General features: G+C 36.2%; 2 protein-coding genes across 4 annotated transcripts in view; both read left to right on the top strand.

Moving 5' to 3' along the window:
- LOC110373028 (LIM/homeobox protein Lhx2) overlaps positions 1-12,664 on the top strand; it is a 28,650-nt gene extending 15,986 nt beyond the window's left edge. For all 3 annotated transcript variants that reach the window (XM_021330118.3, XM_049838897.2, XM_021330119.3), the window contains exons 5-7: positions 421-572; positions 8,988-9,223; positions 9,450-12,664. In XM_021330118.3, coding sequence (XP_021185793.1) covers positions 421-572; positions 8,988-9,223; positions 9,450-9,671 — 610 coding nt within the window. In that variant the 3' untranslated portion in view covers positions 9,672-12,664. The remainder of the gene's footprint in view (positions 1-420; positions 573-8,987; positions 9,224-9,449) is intronic.
- A 1,827-nt stretch (positions 12,665-14,491) lies between these two features.
- LOC110373002 (otoferlin) overlaps positions 14,492-19,371 on the top strand; it is a 67,984-nt gene continuing 63,104 nt past the window's right edge. Inside the window, exons 1-2 of the mRNA XM_064043463.1 lie at positions 14,492-14,702; positions 15,561-15,701. Of these exons, the coding sequence (XP_063899533.1) occupies positions 14,592-14,702; positions 15,561-15,701 (252 nt within the window). The 5' untranslated portion in view covers positions 14,492-14,591. The remainder of the gene's footprint in view (positions 14,703-15,560; positions 15,702-19,371) is intronic.

Genomic DNA, 19,371 nt, shown 5'->3' with positions numbered 1-19,371 from the left:
ATGAAAGACAACTTTTATTCCGAGAATTAATGCAGAGCGATTATAGACGGCGAGAAAATAAAATGTTTATTTAAGCGTACCAGTTTTAATTTGAAATCGGTCCATTTTGCAAAACCGTTGCAAACAGTGTGAAGCAAACAAAAAAAACACTCATCTGTGGGCTGTCTATTCATCAAAATATTCTGCTTGAAACCAATAAAAAATGTATCAAAACGATTCCAAAAAAGGATCATCACTGTCGACTTAACCCTTCAAAGCGAGCTCCCGGTGATTTTGCCAATTAGCCCGAGCTTACTGTGAATAGGCATAAAGAATTTTAGCCCAAATTCCTTTCGTGTGAATCCTGGAAAAATCAATCAAAATTCTTTAAAGCAAACATTGATATTTAAATTAATGCATAAATCGGGCTTTTTTGTCCAGGTGTCAAGATCTACACAGTGAAGGTGACTCACCGTCCCAGTACTACAACGGAGGGCCGAGCCAGAAAGGACGGCCCCGTAAGCGGAAACTCGCCCAAGGCTCTCCAGACGACATGCAAGTCCAAACAATGAGGATGGCTAGCACAGCTCTAGGTGAGTTCAATACCATTATTTTCATCGGCCCAGCGAATTGTGTCAAATGCGAATTAAATTTCTTTCGTATAAGTAATTAAAAAACTTGCTTACTTTAATTATATCTAAGTCGACTTAAAAAGAAGCTTTGAAAAAGCTCCCCCGCGCTTTCCTTTGAACTCAGCGTTACTTGTAAGAAAATGTACATTTATTTATATTCGCCGGGACGCAGACGATCCGGCCCCAGACGCTATACATATTTCATAGAATTCACGCGCTAAAATTTTTAGCAGAAACCTCAGCAGGGAAATCCGAGCGCCTACCCCGATGTCCCAGATGTCAATTCATCCCGTGCCGTAATCACGACTAATGAATAGAAGACGCACTGTCAAAACTGTCACTGTCCTTTTCTCCCCCGTTGTTTATTCGTAAGTTAGAGGGAGAAAAGTGTATTTACGTAGGTTGGGTCGTCTGTCAGGGTCGGTTTGGATTATTCTTTATAACGTCGAAATGCGAGGCACTCATTGAGGTGAATTCTGGTTGTGTTGACTTGTCGACCCGATTAATAATGGCGTAAGGTTGAATTAGACGCTCGACAAACGTACTTATTTAAGTGTTCAATTATTTAAACCAGCCTAGACATTATCATTTGACTGCTTTGTTTCCTTGGAGATCTTCAACATACTCGTGTAGCTGAACTACGAGACTGTTATCTGATTTTGTGTTTGTCATCTAGGTATATAAAACCAGAGTCTTGAACCTACTTGTACTACATTACATTAAGAGATTCTCTCTTTGGTAAGTTCCTAGGTAAACTGAATAATAGAAACAGACCCTTCAGAAATGTTAAACACCTTTAAATCATCATTAATATAATATCGGAAAACAATATTATGGTTTAAAACAAAACATATCTACATTATGTTACGTAGGGTTGATAAATCGATTTCACGACGTACTTGCAAACCTGAATGCCTAGCGGCGCGAATCATAATAATATCCTATTTTATGCTGAAATTAAATTATAGTATTCGTGACTGTAATTTTTATGTTTGGACTCAGTGTGTGATGAATAAATAGGTACCTACAAAAACGTAACGGAATAAATGCATCTACAACATTTTTTTGGACGCTTGTTTCTATACAAACCTCAGAATATAGGTACGAGCTAAAGCATAGAAAATACATCATCCATATCCTGTATCAAATATTGTTAAACTATGGTGCAGTAAATTCCTTTCAGCAACAAATTCGTGTTCAGATTTTGGATACATTTCGATCGAGAACAACATACATACTTAATATTATATTTTTGAAGAAATTCATTAGCAGTGTCAGTAACGTAACCGTGTAGATCTAACTAGACTTTTCTTCATTACAGCGCCCTAACTAATTGTAATTGCCGCTATATCTTGATAAAGTCACACGCACATACACTCGGTTTTCCCGCCAAAACAGCAGCCATGTTGGTACAACAGCGCCATTCGAGTAGCGCGCGTGACGCCGATAATGAGAACTACGAGAGCTCTTGAGGCGGCGACGTGCCTTATCGATAAATCGAAGAATCGATCGAGAATCGAGTGCCTGTATGCAAAATAGTGAGATAAATTAGCATAGGGTTGGATAGGCCTTTGTTTTCAGTTGTGATGATATGTGGTAGTTTTGGAGTCAGCACTTCGAGTACCTACGCTAGAAAAACTTGCTGACTATACTATCGATAGGGAGAAGTAGATCAAATATGAAAGTTATCGATATTTCGTTTTAACCTTTCACGTAAACACATACAAAATCATGATCAACAAAACCAGAACAGACAAGTTCAAAAGCATCTGCTTCTCAACGTTTGCCACCAACGAATAGGCCCAATAAAATGTTTTTAATTAACAGAATTCGGTGAAAAAATCTATAGGCAACTTTTAAAATGACACATTGATTTTTATCTATGCCCTTTGGAAACGAAATTGAATAATTGCCAGCGAAGCTTTATATGGTCAAAAAACAACTTTAAGATAAACCAAATAAGGTTTAAAATAGTTATGAAGTGTATATTCAAGTATCAAATTGAGGTGGTCGTTTGTGGTCAAGGAGCAAACAGCGGTTCTTTGTTTTTTTATCGATATTCTAAAGGATGTGTTATTAAATAGGTCGGCTTGGGGTGTGAAGTCTCTAAACTGTTGTTTTTATCAATAAATTATGGTAAGTTTGTTCGCGGAGGGTTTTACAAAAGCTTTGGAAAATCGGCTGCATTTTGAAGCATTCTTTATTCTAAACTGCATTTCTTTGCATTATTCATTACTAGCTTCCGCCCGCAGCTTCACCCGCGTAGTTTAGGTATTGATAAAGAGTAGCCTATGTACCTATTAATCCAGGGTATCACCTATCTACATACTAAATTTCAACCATCTCGGTTCAGCCGTTATTGCGTGAAAGAATAACAAACTTACATCCATACATTCTCCCAAACTTTCACATTTATAACATTAGTAGGATAGTAGGATTTTCCGTATTCAGGAACATAATATTTCCTATATACGCTACAAAAGCTCAAACAATACCCCAACATATACCTAGGCTCAGTCATACGTCAACACTAGCACCATATAACAGATTTGCATAACGTCAAAAGCCAACAGCCAACATGTTGGTCCAACAGACTTGATGGGTAACAGCTCCATCAAACAATAGTGTTGTGTGCAAGATCGATGGAGGCTCAACACATATAATAGGGTACATATTAGTTGTGTATTTAGTATTGTAGGATCGTCTTACATGACGTATCTCTCGGTTATGCTGTTGTATTCGGTGTGTATTAGGTTAGGTATTTGATTAGAATAGGGCAAAAACAATTGACTATTTACCTACTTGGGGGTTTATGCAGGGTGAAATTGATTTGGTAAGTGAATATTGTGTAACTGATATTGAATTAGGACCTTCTTCTTTTTGGGAAATCGGTTAAAAATAATGATTAATTGAATGGAAGACTACGTCGTAGTGCGAATCATAATGAAAGTTAAGTACCTTACTGAAATGTTTTGAAAATGTCTCGTATAGTTTTGGCTTTTGATGTATAAAAATTAAAGTTCGATATAGTAGATATCATATCAAAATGAAACCAAAAAACAATTGATACCATTTCTTCATATCGTGATACTTTTATTCTACGTAATTAAATTCTAATGGCTCAAAAACAATAAAAGCGCCCCCGTCCGATTAAAACAATTAACAATAAAACAATACTATAAACAACCTCTGACCACAGAGAAAAAACAATCGTTAACATGATTCTATCACCTGTCTTTGAAAGTGGTCAAGCGTGATCCGGGACAGTTGTTTTAGACTGTGAAATCCCCCACGCGAAGAGACGGCTGTTATAAGTTTGAAAGATGTGACTTTTTCTATGCTAACATCTAAAACAAAGATCAAATAGAAATCTAATCAGCCATATTGGTAAGCGGACCTCGTAAAGGTACTCCAAATGGTGTGAAGAGAAAACCAAAGCAAACGCTTCTACTTTATCTCTTTGTTCTGTTATTATGCTACTGGCTGAAGAAATTAAATTTTAATTTATGGTGACAATACACATAAAAACGGGTTTTTTCGCGCATGTTGTCTAGGTTTTATTATGCTCGACACACTCGAAGAATCGAGCGGAAAGCCCCCTGGGTACGTCACACTTTATTTTGAATGAAAAGCTTACCGTACCATTTTGTATACTTATTATCGTAAATTCATTTCGCCTACTGTTTTTATGTTATTTCATTCGCTCAACGTGTAAATGCAAATGAGTTTTATTCACTTCGTTCGTCATAAACTGCTGAACTTTAGCTTCAGTGGCGTATTTTCCTTCGTTTCACTTTTGTTTTGAAAGTAAACGCAGACGTTAACTTTTGCTATTTTCTAGTCGAAGTTTTCTTACGAGTGATATCCTGTATGAACGTGTAGAAATGTAAAGTCTGTTGAGTTAGGTACTTTTCTAAGAAGTCCGCGGAGATTTGTGTAATCGTAGGATTTAATGGTTACTCTTTTGAAAATACGAGAACCATTGGGATTTTGTAAGGCTTATTATTATCGATGTATGCAGAGATATGGATACAGGCGAGTTTCTTGTCTTGAGAATATAATGAGACAAAAGATTTTAGATTAATGAAAATGAAAATCTTAAAAATTCCCGTGCTAATGATAAAATTGAAAAAATATAATGTTGCGAAAAAGTGGCATTGTCTTTGTACACTGTTTTGCTTACTTTAGTCTTAGTTTGTGTCAGTTCTCGATTGACATATTCCCCTAGAAGTTTACTGTTCTTCCTACATTCATTAACCACATTTTTACCATTGTATCCCGCTTTTCAACGAACATCAACTCTACATTCAAATATCCACATAGATACATATAACTATGTAGGTGTCGAATAGCCCTGACTTGATTACGACAAATATACGACTACCTACCAGCATAGCAGCTTTCGTTTCACATCAGTATCATTTTACAAGGTCCGAAATTTTATTACGGGGCCGTTACAAGTCATGGGTGGTAGCGATTACCTTATAAAGGGTAGGTAAGGATGGTTGTTTTTCTTGAGTCTTTGTAAGAAGAAGATGCCAGTTTTGTAACCTGCACGAGTAGAAAAAAAACTTTTAATTTACCAAATTAAGAACATGTTTTTATTTTTATATTTTGTCAACTCATAATTAGCACCACTTATCATTTCGTCAACTGGACACGCTAAGACTTTCTTCGTGTCCACTTAGTGAAACTTAAATTACTCACATCACTTTTATGTTTTCGTAAGTTTTAAGTCCTATTATAATTCCCGCTGCCGCTTTTACTTGGACCCCAACCCAAAGAGCGGCGCCTATCTGTGTAATAAACCATACACTGACTCGGAGCTTCTTTATTTTTTTTATAGCCTATCGTTAATATCGAGGCTTTTACAACTCCAATGCTTTATTACCGACTTAAAAAAATGTAGTACTTCTCTTTTTCTCAAATTCGGTAACATGTTAATTTCGGCTATAAAAATAAAACATTATGTGCGTACGGTGTTTATTGTGAAAGAAATCACTTTTATTTCCACGTCGATTTGGGAACTGAAACATTGAATTTTAGGTTTGATATTATAAAATAAGAGGAGCTGTAAAATGAGTTACAATAAATATTTTCCTGCCATTTATTGTCGTTGGCAAGCTTTTCCATTCAAATAGGTAATAGGTTTCCTTCTCCGTGTGAGAGGAGGTCTGTGCCCAGCAGTGGGACGATATAAAGGCTGTAAAGAATAGGCTTAAAAAAATCGAGAGAAAAAAAAATCCGCCGACATCTGGATTCGAAATCTAGAATAGATCGAGTCTTTATCAATATTAGAATTAATACCCACTTTCCCGAATGATTGAAAGCTTAATACCAACACAATGAAAATATACAGAGAAATTCATAGTACACGCTATTATAAGATCGGATTTACTACCTCCAGATCGAGAATATACAAAATAAATTGTTCAACAAAATTGATACATTCATAAAGGGGTTGTTTAGAGTTACAACCCTCATTAAGCGACCCGCATACCCTACGAGGAACATAATATTATTACTGTAGAAATATTTCATTATTTGAAAGGCTGAAGCTCAGCTGAATGAAGGTTCTTCGATAACGTTCGCAAAATGGATTATGGAATTTACGTGTACATTTAGGTACTGTGTAGATGTTATGTAGAAATGTTAAATGTGGGAGAAAATTGCTAGTAAGTTTAGTTTAATACTTAGTTTATTTTTCAGTTCGCGTAAAACATGGATTGAAAAAAAAAACACAGACCAATAAGACAGTTTCGGAATTCAAGTTTCAGACAATTGTTTCCTAATCAACATTATTTTAGTAAGAACTTTAACCGCTGACCTACGTAAAGATGAACCCTTTCGTGTTTCCTAGGTGAATCATCGCTATAAGAAGCTACTGAAAAATAGTCAATTACAGATCTTTTTAGCATACAAGATTTTATAATCCTAGAGGGGTAGGCAGGAAAGGAAAAAGTTATAGTTGGGCGCCCTATTTAAGATTCGTCGGTAGGCAATGGACTAATAGGTACAGTATGAAAACATGGTATTTTTTAACCCTCCAAGCTAAAGCCATGACGATTAAAACACATTTTTACTGTAAAGCGATGACACAAAGTTATGATTTCGATAAGATCTTACAACGAAAAGCGCCTGTTTCACGATATAACGCGAGTAAATTCTAACTAAATATTGTAACACTTCGTCTGCCAAGTAATTAAACGGAATTTTGTTTGAGGACGGAAAATTATACTTTTTTTTTTATTTTCTGATATTGTTTCAGTGCCTGATTCTTTAAAAAGAATGCATTTTTTTATATCATGGATATAACATTTGAGGTGCAATTTTCAGGATGTCTTAAAACGTCTAGAAGAAGATAAAAAGAATTTATCTACAACTTCTCTTTAATATTATTCAGATTTCCTTAAGTGTAATTTTATGGGGATTTGTCTGTGTTTTCAAAATCAGTATATTTTACAAGTTAATTAAGTGTGATTTTAACATATTCACGTAAAATAGTTCCTAAGACAAAGATGGTGGGCCAATGTTGTTGCTCAGTGGATACCACAGGATGGCCACCGCAGACGTGGTAGGCCCCGGAAGAGGTGGCGCGACGATCTGGACGCCTACAACCCTGACTGGTGGGAGCACTCTAAAGATCGAGAGGTGTGGAAACAAAATGGGGAGGCCTTTGCCCAGCAGTGGGACAATAAGGGCTAAGAAAAAAAAAAAAGACAAAGATGAGCATAAATAAAACACTAAAATAAATAAATTTCATTGTATCAAGTGTTAAGCACAGCAATTAAACTGGCTCCACCAAGGCCGCAAGGTATAATACACTTTTTACAGCCTAATTGTTTTTTGTATCAACCATCGTAAACTTAAAAACGGCATCATAAAAATGGACTCAACTGTCCGACCCCAAGAATCACACAAACCGTCTAATATATTTAATTATAAATTTAATAATTAGCTAGTTGCGCATCGGTAATTTCGTTACATATAATGCAGCCAACCACCCAAGTTTTGTGGGGAGATATTAATAAAAACCACTGACTTTTTATTACCAACACCCATTATTACTAGGGGCAGTATGCGTGAAGTTTGTAATTCGGGACAGAGACCTAATTTGGGATAGGCTTGTCTGTCAGTCTTCAGAAAAGTGTTAAGTTTTTAACCAATTAAATTAAAGTGGCGTGTGCAGTTGGGTGCTTTTTGGTTAATACAGTAATCGGACTACCTAAGACACGTGTTTTGTTTTTTTTTCAAATAGATGCACTGGTTGAGTATGACACCAATTAGTAAGTGTCATATTGACATTCTCGACATGAAATAAATTCATGAAATTTTGCATAAAAAGCATTTTCATGACATATTTTTAACCTCCTTCCTTATTTTTGGAATAAAGATAAAAACATTGACCTACATATAAAAATCCATAACTAGGACAGTTCCACGTTTCCACCGCCACATACACCCCCTACCTATTTCGTACTATCTATTAGATCAAAACGTGTCCAATTATCGAGACATACATCATTCTACGTTATTTGTTTTGACGCACAAGTCACTGGGTTCCAAAGTCGGCTGCCTTTCCATTTCCGTTCTCTACTAATGAGTATTAACGATGGTTCTGCTTATCAATTAATAAGGGGTTCTTTAACTTGCATAAAAAATATGAAATTACCTAAAAAGTGACAGCCTTTACGTTACATTTGAAGAAATAAATTGTATTTGAGCTTGCTGCGTTAAAATGATTTTTTATGACACTCCGTGAGGAGTCATGTTGAGTTTCGGAAAAGATTAATTTCTTACTGCAGGTGGTTTCGTTCACGTGTTAGTTTAACTTGTTACTTCATTTATCTTAATAGAATAGCTTTATGTATTAGGGTGCGGTCTGGCGATGTCTACTTTTGCGCTTTTGAATGACGTCACAGATTCGAGAAAGTTCTAACACTATCCATGCTTCATTTCCCAGGCCCCGGAACTTTGTTTCCTCTATTAGCACAAGGTGGTACTGTCGTGGTCTGATGCTTGCAACCGCAGTCGCCTCCAATCCCTGCTTCCTCCCATTTATACTAAAAACTTTAGGATGTGGGTTCGAGATGATGGTCTATAAAATTGGAGCTTTGCCATTTGATTAAACACATTGTGATTTTGATCTTGATTTTTAAGTTTGCTTTAGTTAAGGCAGGTTTCCAATTAAAATTTCTTTAATTTTGACATTTATCTAGATAATTATTAATAAATTGGATGGCAATGCTGCTGACGAAAACTTCAATTTACAGTCGTTTCTTTTGTTTCCACGAATGACTTTCCTTTACCTTTCTATGTTCAATAGGGACTTAGAGACCTCGTATATATCCAACTGACCATCGTCATTTGTTTCAGAAATACTTCACCGTGGCGATCTATCGTCTTCAATGGAGTCCCTGGCTTATGACTCGTCAGTGGCCTCTCCTGGCTCCGTCTCAAGCCACACGCAACGCACCAAACGCATGCGCACCAGCTTCAAGCACCATCAGCTTAGAACTATGAAATCTTACTTCGCTATCAATCAGAACCCTGACGCTAAAGATCTTAAGCAGCTGGCTCAGAAGACTGGACTTTCTAAGCGAGTGTTACAAGTAAGTCTTAAAGTCATTAAAATATTCATTACTATAGTTTTAGGGATTCTTCAACCGGTACCTAAGCCTTAAACTCGTTATGTTCTCCACTGGAAGGGACATTCAATAGAATCTGAACTCCAAAAATGGAACAGTTTATTCTATTCAAAAAATGAATTCTATTATTATAATTTTTAAGAATGTTTATGTTTATGTACTAGTACTTACTGAATATTTATTTTCTTAGGTCTGGTTCCAAAACGCCCGAGCAAAGTGGCGCCGTAACATGATGCGGCAGGAATCGAGCAATGGCCCAGGCCACTCCAACGGGTCCATCCTCCCAGGGTCGGGCCAACCTCCCAGTGTTGGGCCTAGCACCATGCTGCTGTCAGAATCCATGCAGCCAATGGACGATATGAGAGGTCACACTCCTCACCCACATCCAATGAGCTTTAACGAACTGTATTGACATTTGCACAAAGATTTTGTTCACGCGGATGCTTGAAGGAAACATTCTGGGTTAGTTATGTATGTAGATTATTGTACAGAAGTTTGATAAGATGGGATTGGATGCAATATTTGAGGATTGAAGCGAACACTCAGGGTTAGATTTTGGTAAGGAAGAAATTTTTTGTATCATGTATGTTATGATGAGTTTTCCTATGATGATCTTTTCAGTCGAGTGTAATCTTTATTTTATGTATATTTTGTAAAGTTTGTGGCGTTCAGTTGACCCAACATATTACGTGTATAATTTATAGACTACCGATTAATTAGACATAACTTTAAGATAAAATAATTTGTGTCTATCCCATATAAGTCGGTTTAATCACTAAATAAGTTAGCAGTAGGTACCTTTAAAGATAGTTCCTAATAAATATTTTGTATTACCTTTTCTATTAAGATGTTTAGGAGCCATGATATACAGCGTACTCGCGATATAGTTAACAGTTTGTAAGAAATATCCTTTAGATAATTTTAATACCTAATTATCAAGTGGTCTTTTGTTTTTTTTTTGTAGATATATCTATGAACATGCTATACATAAACCAGGCTCGTCTATTCACAGTAACTGAGGTCAAAAATACGGTGTATACAACCTACAGTTACCTACACATTTTTTTCAAAATTTTTGTTCAATTTATTTGCGTGCAAAAGGTTCACAAACCCACGACTATTACCAGCTCAAACCCACCTAAGGTTCATTATAGCAAACTATTGTGGAGATTTGCCAGTCTTCTCATATGACACCCACAGCGTCAATTTACATCAAATATCTCATAAAGAAATAGGGAGGGGTCACGGAGGGCACTGCAAACAATTGACTACTACCAGTGCGAAGGATGTGTTATAAAACCGAGTGACAGATTTTTGTCGCTCGGAATATACATATACGGTCGGGTTTTATACGCACGATTAAATATCGTTAGTGTGAAAGCGCTGTAATTGTAGCTTTCGCTATAAAATATAAATATGGGTTTGTACAAAATTGACAGTTTTTTTTTTTTTGTGGGACTTATAAACTTCTTTTGGTTTTTTAAACTTATATTTTATATTCTTACCCCGACTTTATACTTGTAAGTCGCTTCCGTAAAAATTACGCAACAAAGCTTCGTAAGTTCTACGAAATTACTATAAGCGGCTTACGAATGGAGTTTACATTTGTAAAATCGTAAGTTAATGACAAAAGATACTTATAAGTGTAAAGGCGTTAAAGTTATTAACCATAGGTAGCCAAGTAAAGAAGTGATACTAGTCAAAACTAGTATAGTAAGTGTTTGTAGTTCTAGGAGCTAATTACAGGATTGAACTATAAAATATAATTAATTAGTATAAATACATATTATAATATATGCCCAGTTTAATTTAACTGTATCTAGGTATCTAGGAAGTATGATTATATTTTCAATGTTAGTTTGTAATAATTGAATATCATATTATAGTTATTATACGAAGTTTTTACAGTCCTATATTTGTACGGACATAAATGTAATATGTTGTTTTTTTTTATATATAATTGCCTACGAATTAAGTATATTTAAGTGAAACACTTGTTTTTTACCCTATTACAGAAATTCTTTACTGAATGTATTTCTGATGCAATTTAACGAGGGCTCGTACATACATAGACATATGTTTTGTCACGCTCTGAATGGAGAAGGCGTGAGGGTACTCTCAAAACTGTTGCTATGCACTCAGCCTACAATAAAAATGCACGAATCTCGATAAAAATTCATAACACAACCATTAAATCTTTCATTAATAAAAAACTAGCTTCCGCGGTTTCCTCGAGATAACTGCTCCCTGTAGACGGATGGTGACAAAAACTATTTTGTGTCCTTCTCCCGGGTCTTCAACGGTTCAGCCATTCTTGAGTTATATGTAGTGTAACTAATACGACTTTCCTTTATGTAATTAAATCCCTACATATATAAAACAGACACCTTCTGCATTTCTTTTATTGTAGCACAATACACATACCTAATTTTACGATACCAAGTACACAATTAAAACCACGTAGCAACAGTTAGAAAGAGCAATTTAAAAAAAACAATACAACTGTATACAAGAACTTCATGATCCCTTGATTACATGAACTGGCAATAAAAAGTATAAAGTCTAATTAAAACACTCGTAACCCTTGAATTGAAGCTTCCATAATATATTTCCCCAACTTCATATGTTTTAGAACTATAAGTTGTAAATTATGATAATCATGTAAACTATTATATTACTTAGATTTAATCTACGTTAGTGTACATTTATATTCCTGATATGTATTATTATTTAGAACTGTATAAATAGTGAGTTTATTGGTACCTACCTATGTAGATTTGTATTATAAGTTAGACGCCAGGCTGTAAGCTGGTACTTATAAACTTATCCTAACACCAAATTGTAATCAATTAACTGGGATCCTTAGACCCCAGTTAACCGACAGCGTAAACGTCAGTTTTCTAAAAAAACAAATTTCTTCTAAGAATTTTCTCTTTCTATTGTCAAGTTGTTTTAAAAAGGACGTTCATGCTGCTAGTGAACTTGGGCTCTAAATGCACTGTATACGATTTATCCACTATCCCATTTTCAACTGTCAATTTTATGTGTCTGTTATTCTGTTATTCGACTCACTCATATGTTCGAATATACAAATGACCCGTTCGGCAAATGTCGATATTATTTTTAAATGGAAATTGACTTTTCGCCATTCAATTTAAAACTTGTTTGACTCATCAAATACGTCGAATAAATCGTGGCAAACATTTACAATCAATTTTGTAACTGATTGAGTGTAAACTGTTTTTTTTTTATATGTAAGTATACAGTTAAAAGCTTGTAAATTCTATTAAGTTGCGTTTCAGTAGTTTTAAGTTATAAGTTCTAGATTTAGTACGTAGTTTTTAGTGTTAGATAAACATATTTATACACGAAAATGATTTAATATATTGACATCACTTATATGGGTATTTTTGTTTTATTTCCTTTAAATAGAATTCACACCTTGAACGTCCGACATTTTATGCATACCTAAAGACGCAGCAAGTATTTTATAAGTGGAGAGGATAAATAGGTTGTACCAAAAGTTATACATTTCAAAATAGAATACTAAAAAGGTGGCAACAATACAATAAATATTAAACCTACACCTCTTATGTTTGCCTACAACCAATTAGTATATAAAAATCTTTGTTCGCCCTTTTTTTCGAACGACTGAAACCCACATGACATGGTCTCAGAACTCAGACATCATTAAAACGAAGATGCCTTGTTATAAATCTATAGCGAACTAGAAAATATTTTAACAAGTTCTAGATAGGGCGTTTAAAGAAGCTAATGATGTTTATAAATCAAAGGGCCTGCCAGTCAAAGATTTTTGGTTATTTTGGTATTTGCAAATATAATGTTATGGTTCTCACTGTGTAAGTATGGAATATGGTAGGATTTTTTTAACATAATACGGTTTTAATGGTTTAATTTTAGATAAAAATATAGTCAGCCCTAGACGTTACACACCTACTTGAAGTACTCATAAAAGCCGACGTAAAAAAAAAACCAACGTTATTTTTCAACGTGTAGGTGATTTGTCAATCGTTGTAGGTACGTAGGTTTATCGTAGGTATGTGAGAGACCGTAGTTTTGTCTGGTTCATAGCAATAGAAATATTCGACTGCATTAGGCGACCCTGACTACCTAACTTTTTTAGATAGTAAATAATGTAGGGTATACAACAGGATGGTAATAATTTAGAACTTTCCAAAACGGGGTATGCATTCTGTATATTTTAAAGCTTCTTCTACATATATCTACAATACCTATGTTATATAATCTAAAAACTTGAAAGCTGTAATCCCTTACCGAATAAAGCTTATAAACTAGAATAATCGCTAATGGATAGCAATTACTCACGAATTCACAATGAACAGTCGGGAGAGACTGACCACTATGCTAAATGTTCTTGGAAAATTAGATGTCCTATGCCAAATACTCGTGTTACTGCGAAATAAGGCTAACAAATGAATACATGATGGGGCATTTACCATGAAATGGACATACTATGAACTAATTGAAGCTTCAAGCTCAGAGCTACAAAATTATATCAGGTTTATCCTTCAGTGGGTCTGGCTTATACATGATTAGTAGAAGTTATGAATTCGATATTGAATAAGTAGGTATGATATTTGTCTGTTCGCGCTAAGCTCGCACGTATCAAATGATCCCATCAAATTCAGAATCTTATGATGAAAAATTGTAAGCAGATGTCGGGTAAGACTCTGGTATGATGAAGTCTTCGAGATCATGGAGATGACATGGAGTCGAGGGAACTTCTCGAGAGTTGGGCTAACTTTTATCGTATTGACGAGAATTTTACACTCATATAAATTATGACGATGTAACAATGAGTATAGAATTGTGTGGCTTCAAACGAAATAATAAAAAAACTTTTGAAAATGAAATAAAAGTATGGGGAAATAAATACCTACAGTAATATTATAACGTATTAACACAAGGTTTAAGTATTGTTTCTGTAGACATTGCTTAGAAGTTGGTTTATCTTTGTGAAAAGTTGTTACTATGTATAGCTGCTTCCTAGATCAATCAATCATTTTATTTCTTATCATCAAGTACTTACAAGAATTTGGTAGTACAATTTTCATTAAACATAGAGACTGGTGTCTGTGGTAGGTAATAAATCTTCAGAGCAATTTCATTTTTTCAAAACCAATAAAACCTCTATCAACCAAAGCTATAGACAAGCCGAATACTCACACAAAAAAAAATAACAGCAACAAAAACTCTACAATAGACTAGCAGAACGCATCGACTGTCATTACACGCGTCAGATTAATTGCATCGTTACAAAACGTTACAAATCATTGCAAAACTAAACACAATGCGCACCAAGTCGCCAGAGAAGAGAACTCGACAAAAAAACCAAGCCAGGCAGCAAACTTACAGGGTCGAGACCGAGAGGAACCCGGAAACCACTCCGCAGTATTTTCAGGTACTGGTCGCGTTATAAATTATTTATCAAGAGGTAGGGGGTCTATGAGGCTGGAGAAAATTGCAATACTTGCTGCAGAAGTTCCATCTTTGAAGGATTTTTGATGCCTTCGACTTTGGTGCTAGACACAGGTTGACTGTCAGTAGGTTCTCACTTTGACAATAAGGACACCACGTAAACATCATGTGTAGCTTTACCATAGTATGAATTTACGGAGACAATGGTATATAGGCCTTAAAAAGGTGATTCGGATGATATTTGAGATTTGACGACAAATTAAAGATTTTTCTGCCCAGAAAGAAAAGTTAAGCTGTCCCACATTCTGCAGAAACCTGGCCACATCATGTGTAGTCCTTTATTGGTCGTTGTTACGTTTTTGTCGAAGACAATGCAGGCTTTTCACATGTCGGCCGAGAGCTCGCCAACAATTGTAGCTTTAGCCGCTTTACCGCTCAGGCTTTTTATGAAGCGGTGACTTTTCCGCTTATGGGCGCACCTGTCAATTTTAAAAGGGGATTTTTTAGGATATAGTGGCTCGATATTATTGCGCATAGTGGAAGATTTATTTCCTTTAGTATTTATTGGGAAGTTGTTAAAATTGTTGTGTTTTACCTTCATTTTTGAATGTGTTGATGCATAATTGACATCAGACTTCTTCTCTTTTTACACTTACCTACCTAAATGCGAACTCCGCAGCCTACCATTCAATGACTTTGTTGGATGATTCAATAAAATATGAAATGTGAACTCTTCAAATAAGAAAATCATCTGTCTACATCACCAGTTTCTTGTTATCAGTCCATAATTACCTAAAGAGTATGACGTACAGGCGCATACTAAATGTATGAAATTCATCAGATATCCGTCAATGTTCTGGAGGCTCGTAAGCTGATGTGGATGAATCCAAACTCCGCCAACTCCTACGTCATCGTGGTCCTGGGAAAGAAGAAACACAGGACTACCATACGAAGGAACATGGAGGAGCCATATTATAGAGAGGTAAATATCTATACACTCAGATCAAATCATGTCATCATCAATAATCTGAGTCTATACATAGTATAAAATAAATCCCTATATCCCTTGGTGACGCCATCACGCGTAAATTTCTGGACCGATTAAGCTGAAAATTAGAGGGGAGGTAGCTTGGACCCGGGAGAATAGCTAGGATAGCTTTTTTCACCATCCAGCAACGAGAAGCAGTTATCTCGGGACGCAGGTCAAACCGTTAGCGAAAGCTAGTATGTTCATAACAATAGCTGAATCAGTGTCGGTCATTTTCCAGTGGATTACCTAATTACCTACAATAGGTTGGACAAAAAATTGCATGTGCTTTTAACTGAAGGAATAGTACCTATGTATGTAGGTTTAAGAAAATTCCTGTCAGCCATAACCCTTCTTGATATCAGGTAAAAAAAATAACTACAAATTGATATTTTTTTACGCAACAGGGTGTCCAAAAATAACGTTCTTCCATTCACTACAACATAATGATATCATTACATTGTCACCGTAAAAATAACGATACTTACCTGTATAATAAAATGTGTGTAGAAAATTAGGTTATAAGCCATTAGGATTGTTTGCTCTGCGGGGTAAGTAGAGGTAATGAGGCGATGTAAGTCACGGTGGTTGGTCGCCACGGATAAGTGCACCAACATCAGCGGTGTTACTTCCGAAATTGTTACGTGAATAGATTATGCTTAAGTACCTACCTCTGTTTAGGAAAATAAGTTATTTATTTTGGTAACAATTTCAGCTTCATAACGCATCATTTACTTGCCTGTAAATAGTTTTTAAGATGCTGAGAAGTTTATTTAAAATGCTTCGAGTGCAAGGTACTTATAACGCGGGGTCTTTGAGCTGAGTAATGTTTTTTTTCGAGTTAGGTTAGTTAAAAAAAAACATAAATCATTTATTACATAAGATAATAATTGAGACATTTATTTATATAAAATTAAAATTGTGAATAAAAATACAAAGTTCAAATAGCATCTCTAGCGCCATCTATGCGTTAAATAAAGTACTAAGATCTCGTCCCCTATGCTATGGTGTTTGTCCGATTACACCGTGAGTTGATACTCTATCTCGCAGTAAGAATACGAGGTGTGGACATTCGATCGTAGATGGCGCTTATCACAAAACTGTAACCATGAAACCGGTATACAGCTTTAGGCAGTGGTCCCACCGCCTGGCGAGAAAACACCTAAGTATCAGCGATTTTCTCTCTCAAGCAACGCACAATTATTGTACATTCCGTGTATGTAAACGAAAGAGATGCAAAATCAATAGCTGGGGCGCGATTCTACTAATTCTACTTAAGCGACATATGATTCACATCCGATTGAGATCCAATTACGATTGAAGCGTATGAGGCATTTACGCTATTTTTTCTTTTAAATAAACGTTTTTATCCGTTTCTGTGATTCAATAATGAATCATATTGTCTGCAAAATTATTTACGATTGCAATACGATTGTAGACCAAACTAGGTACCGTATAGACCAAATGGCAGACCAATCGCAAACCAATCGAATGTCATTGGAATACGATTGGTCTTATATTAGTAGCAGAATGCCCGCTAAGGTTAAAACTGCTATCGCGATTCAATTTCTATTCAATTTTGCCACTATTAACTTAGCAAAATCGGGCCCCTGCTCTCTGACTGTTCCCACTGACCGGTGACGCGACTACTTTATTTACTCAATATGTACTCAATACTTGTATTGCTTTCCACATCAGGGTGGTAATACTTTTAAATAGTTTACATGGACCATGTCGGGCACAGCAAAATAAGTGAGTTAGGAGAGAGGACGCTCTTATTGGCTATGTTACGTCTTGTTATCGTTATGACTGAGACTTAAAAGTTACCTAGATAGGCAAATAAGTTAGGTATATTATGTATTTACTAGTTTTGTCGCTAGGCGACGAGCTTTCAAAAATAAACTCGCAGAGCGATGCTCGCTTGATCATTTCTTTACAGTGCGGCATTGAAAGCTCGTCGCTCAAGTTTTCGGCCAAATGCCAATATTAGATTACCCATTTACGATACTACGATAGGTAGGTACGTTTGGCAAACTAAGGCCTCTCGCTCACGGCGACGTTTTTTGTATGCGTGCGTTTGTGCAACGCGTATGCGTAGGCGTGTATGTGGATGGAGTAAAATCTATATACGCATGTGTAGGTATAGACTTTATTTTTACCATGTTTTACAAATAATAAATACCTAAATACTTAATTTTGAAGGAGTTGTAACATCATGTCCATCGCGGCCGGACTGAATCTGGTCCTGTGGGGGAGGGAACATAGCTAGCAAGAGCTTCGCGTTTGTATGGGTGTGTGTGTGTCTTTATATCGATGCCTACGCGCGACAGCATCGCTACAAAGACTAGCCGTGGGCGAAAGGCCTAAACGAGCTAGCAAAAGTAAAGCAATTCCTCAATTTTAATTAATATTTTAAATACGTTTTTAGCTTTTTATTATGTGCTACAAATATAAAATTAAAAACAGAGTGCCTAGTGCGAGTTTTGCAAGTTAACTTTCTCGATGACGAACTTAATCATAGCGTAGCATTAATTTTAGAACTGTTTATTTAATAAAGGCTGTCATCGGCAATTGGTCGTAGGTACTATAAACGCGCTTGGAAATAGTCGAAACGTAAAGCTGTGTCTACGCTAGACGAACCGAGCACGAGCGGAGCACGAGCCGAACACAATTCGTCTAGTGTGGACCAACTTACCTACAAGCCTCTAACGAGCGCGCTGCGAGCATTTTGTTCGTGGCTGCGTTCCGCCTGTCGTCGGTTTTGCCCTTGTAAAAATTACGACGCCGCTGCAACAGCGGCGGTTACTGCAATATTATTAATATCGTCCATATTCGCCAAGAGCCGCGAACTCAGTGCGGAAAACTACGTTCGAGAACAGCGATCGTTGTAGGTAGGTACGATGTCGTCCACATTTGACGCCGCGAACGACGGCTCCGCTTGTGCTTGCTTCGCTCGTGCTCGGTTCGTCTAGCGTAGACCCGCCTTCATTATCCGGAATAATGAATGAACGTGCTATATTCTAATCATGTCATGTAGCATACGACTCTTTACTTCAGCCTAGTTATAATTAAATATCGAACGCGTAAACTTACAAAGCTCGGAATCAGCACTCAGTAGTGCTATCATTTTTTTACAAAGAAGTAGGCACTTGACGTGGGTGAAACCGTAAGAAACAGCTAGAACTCTAATTGCAAATGATGATTTAATTTGAGATCCTTACATAGGTTTAGTCTAGATTCCATGCCACTATTAATTAATTGAATAAATGAAACAAACAAGCTGCCCTCTCTGATGAATAACCGAAACTGAATAGCTACCTTCCTACCTTAACAACAGCCCTTCGCTTTGAAATTGTTCGTTGAACTAAAGCGTACCAACTTACGAAAAAAAAATTACCACCCTCCGATAGATGGCGCCACTAGTTACATTGCCGTATTTCTGTTATGCGAACTAATCTCGGCCTCATCGGCCGTTCATGGGGCTCGGATCCCAGGCTCAAGGACCAGAGACCACCAAGTCAACGTTATTTGGTTAGGCCTCTGGTCTTGTTATGAGAGAAAATACTTATGATAATGATATGAGAAAAGGCTATAGAAAAGTATCCTCTAAAAATTAAATAAGTAC

This window comes from Helicoverpa armigera, chromosome 1 (genome assembly GCF_030705265.1).
Source record: "Helicoverpa armigera isolate CAAS_96S chromosome 1, ASM3070526v1, whole genome shotgun sequence".
In the NCBI taxonomy this organism is placed as follows: domain Eukaryota; kingdom Metazoa; phylum Arthropoda; class Insecta; order Lepidoptera; family Noctuidae; genus Helicoverpa; species Helicoverpa armigera.
Note: the sequence above shows the minus strand (reverse complement) of the source record. Positions and strands in the feature narration are given on the sequence as shown.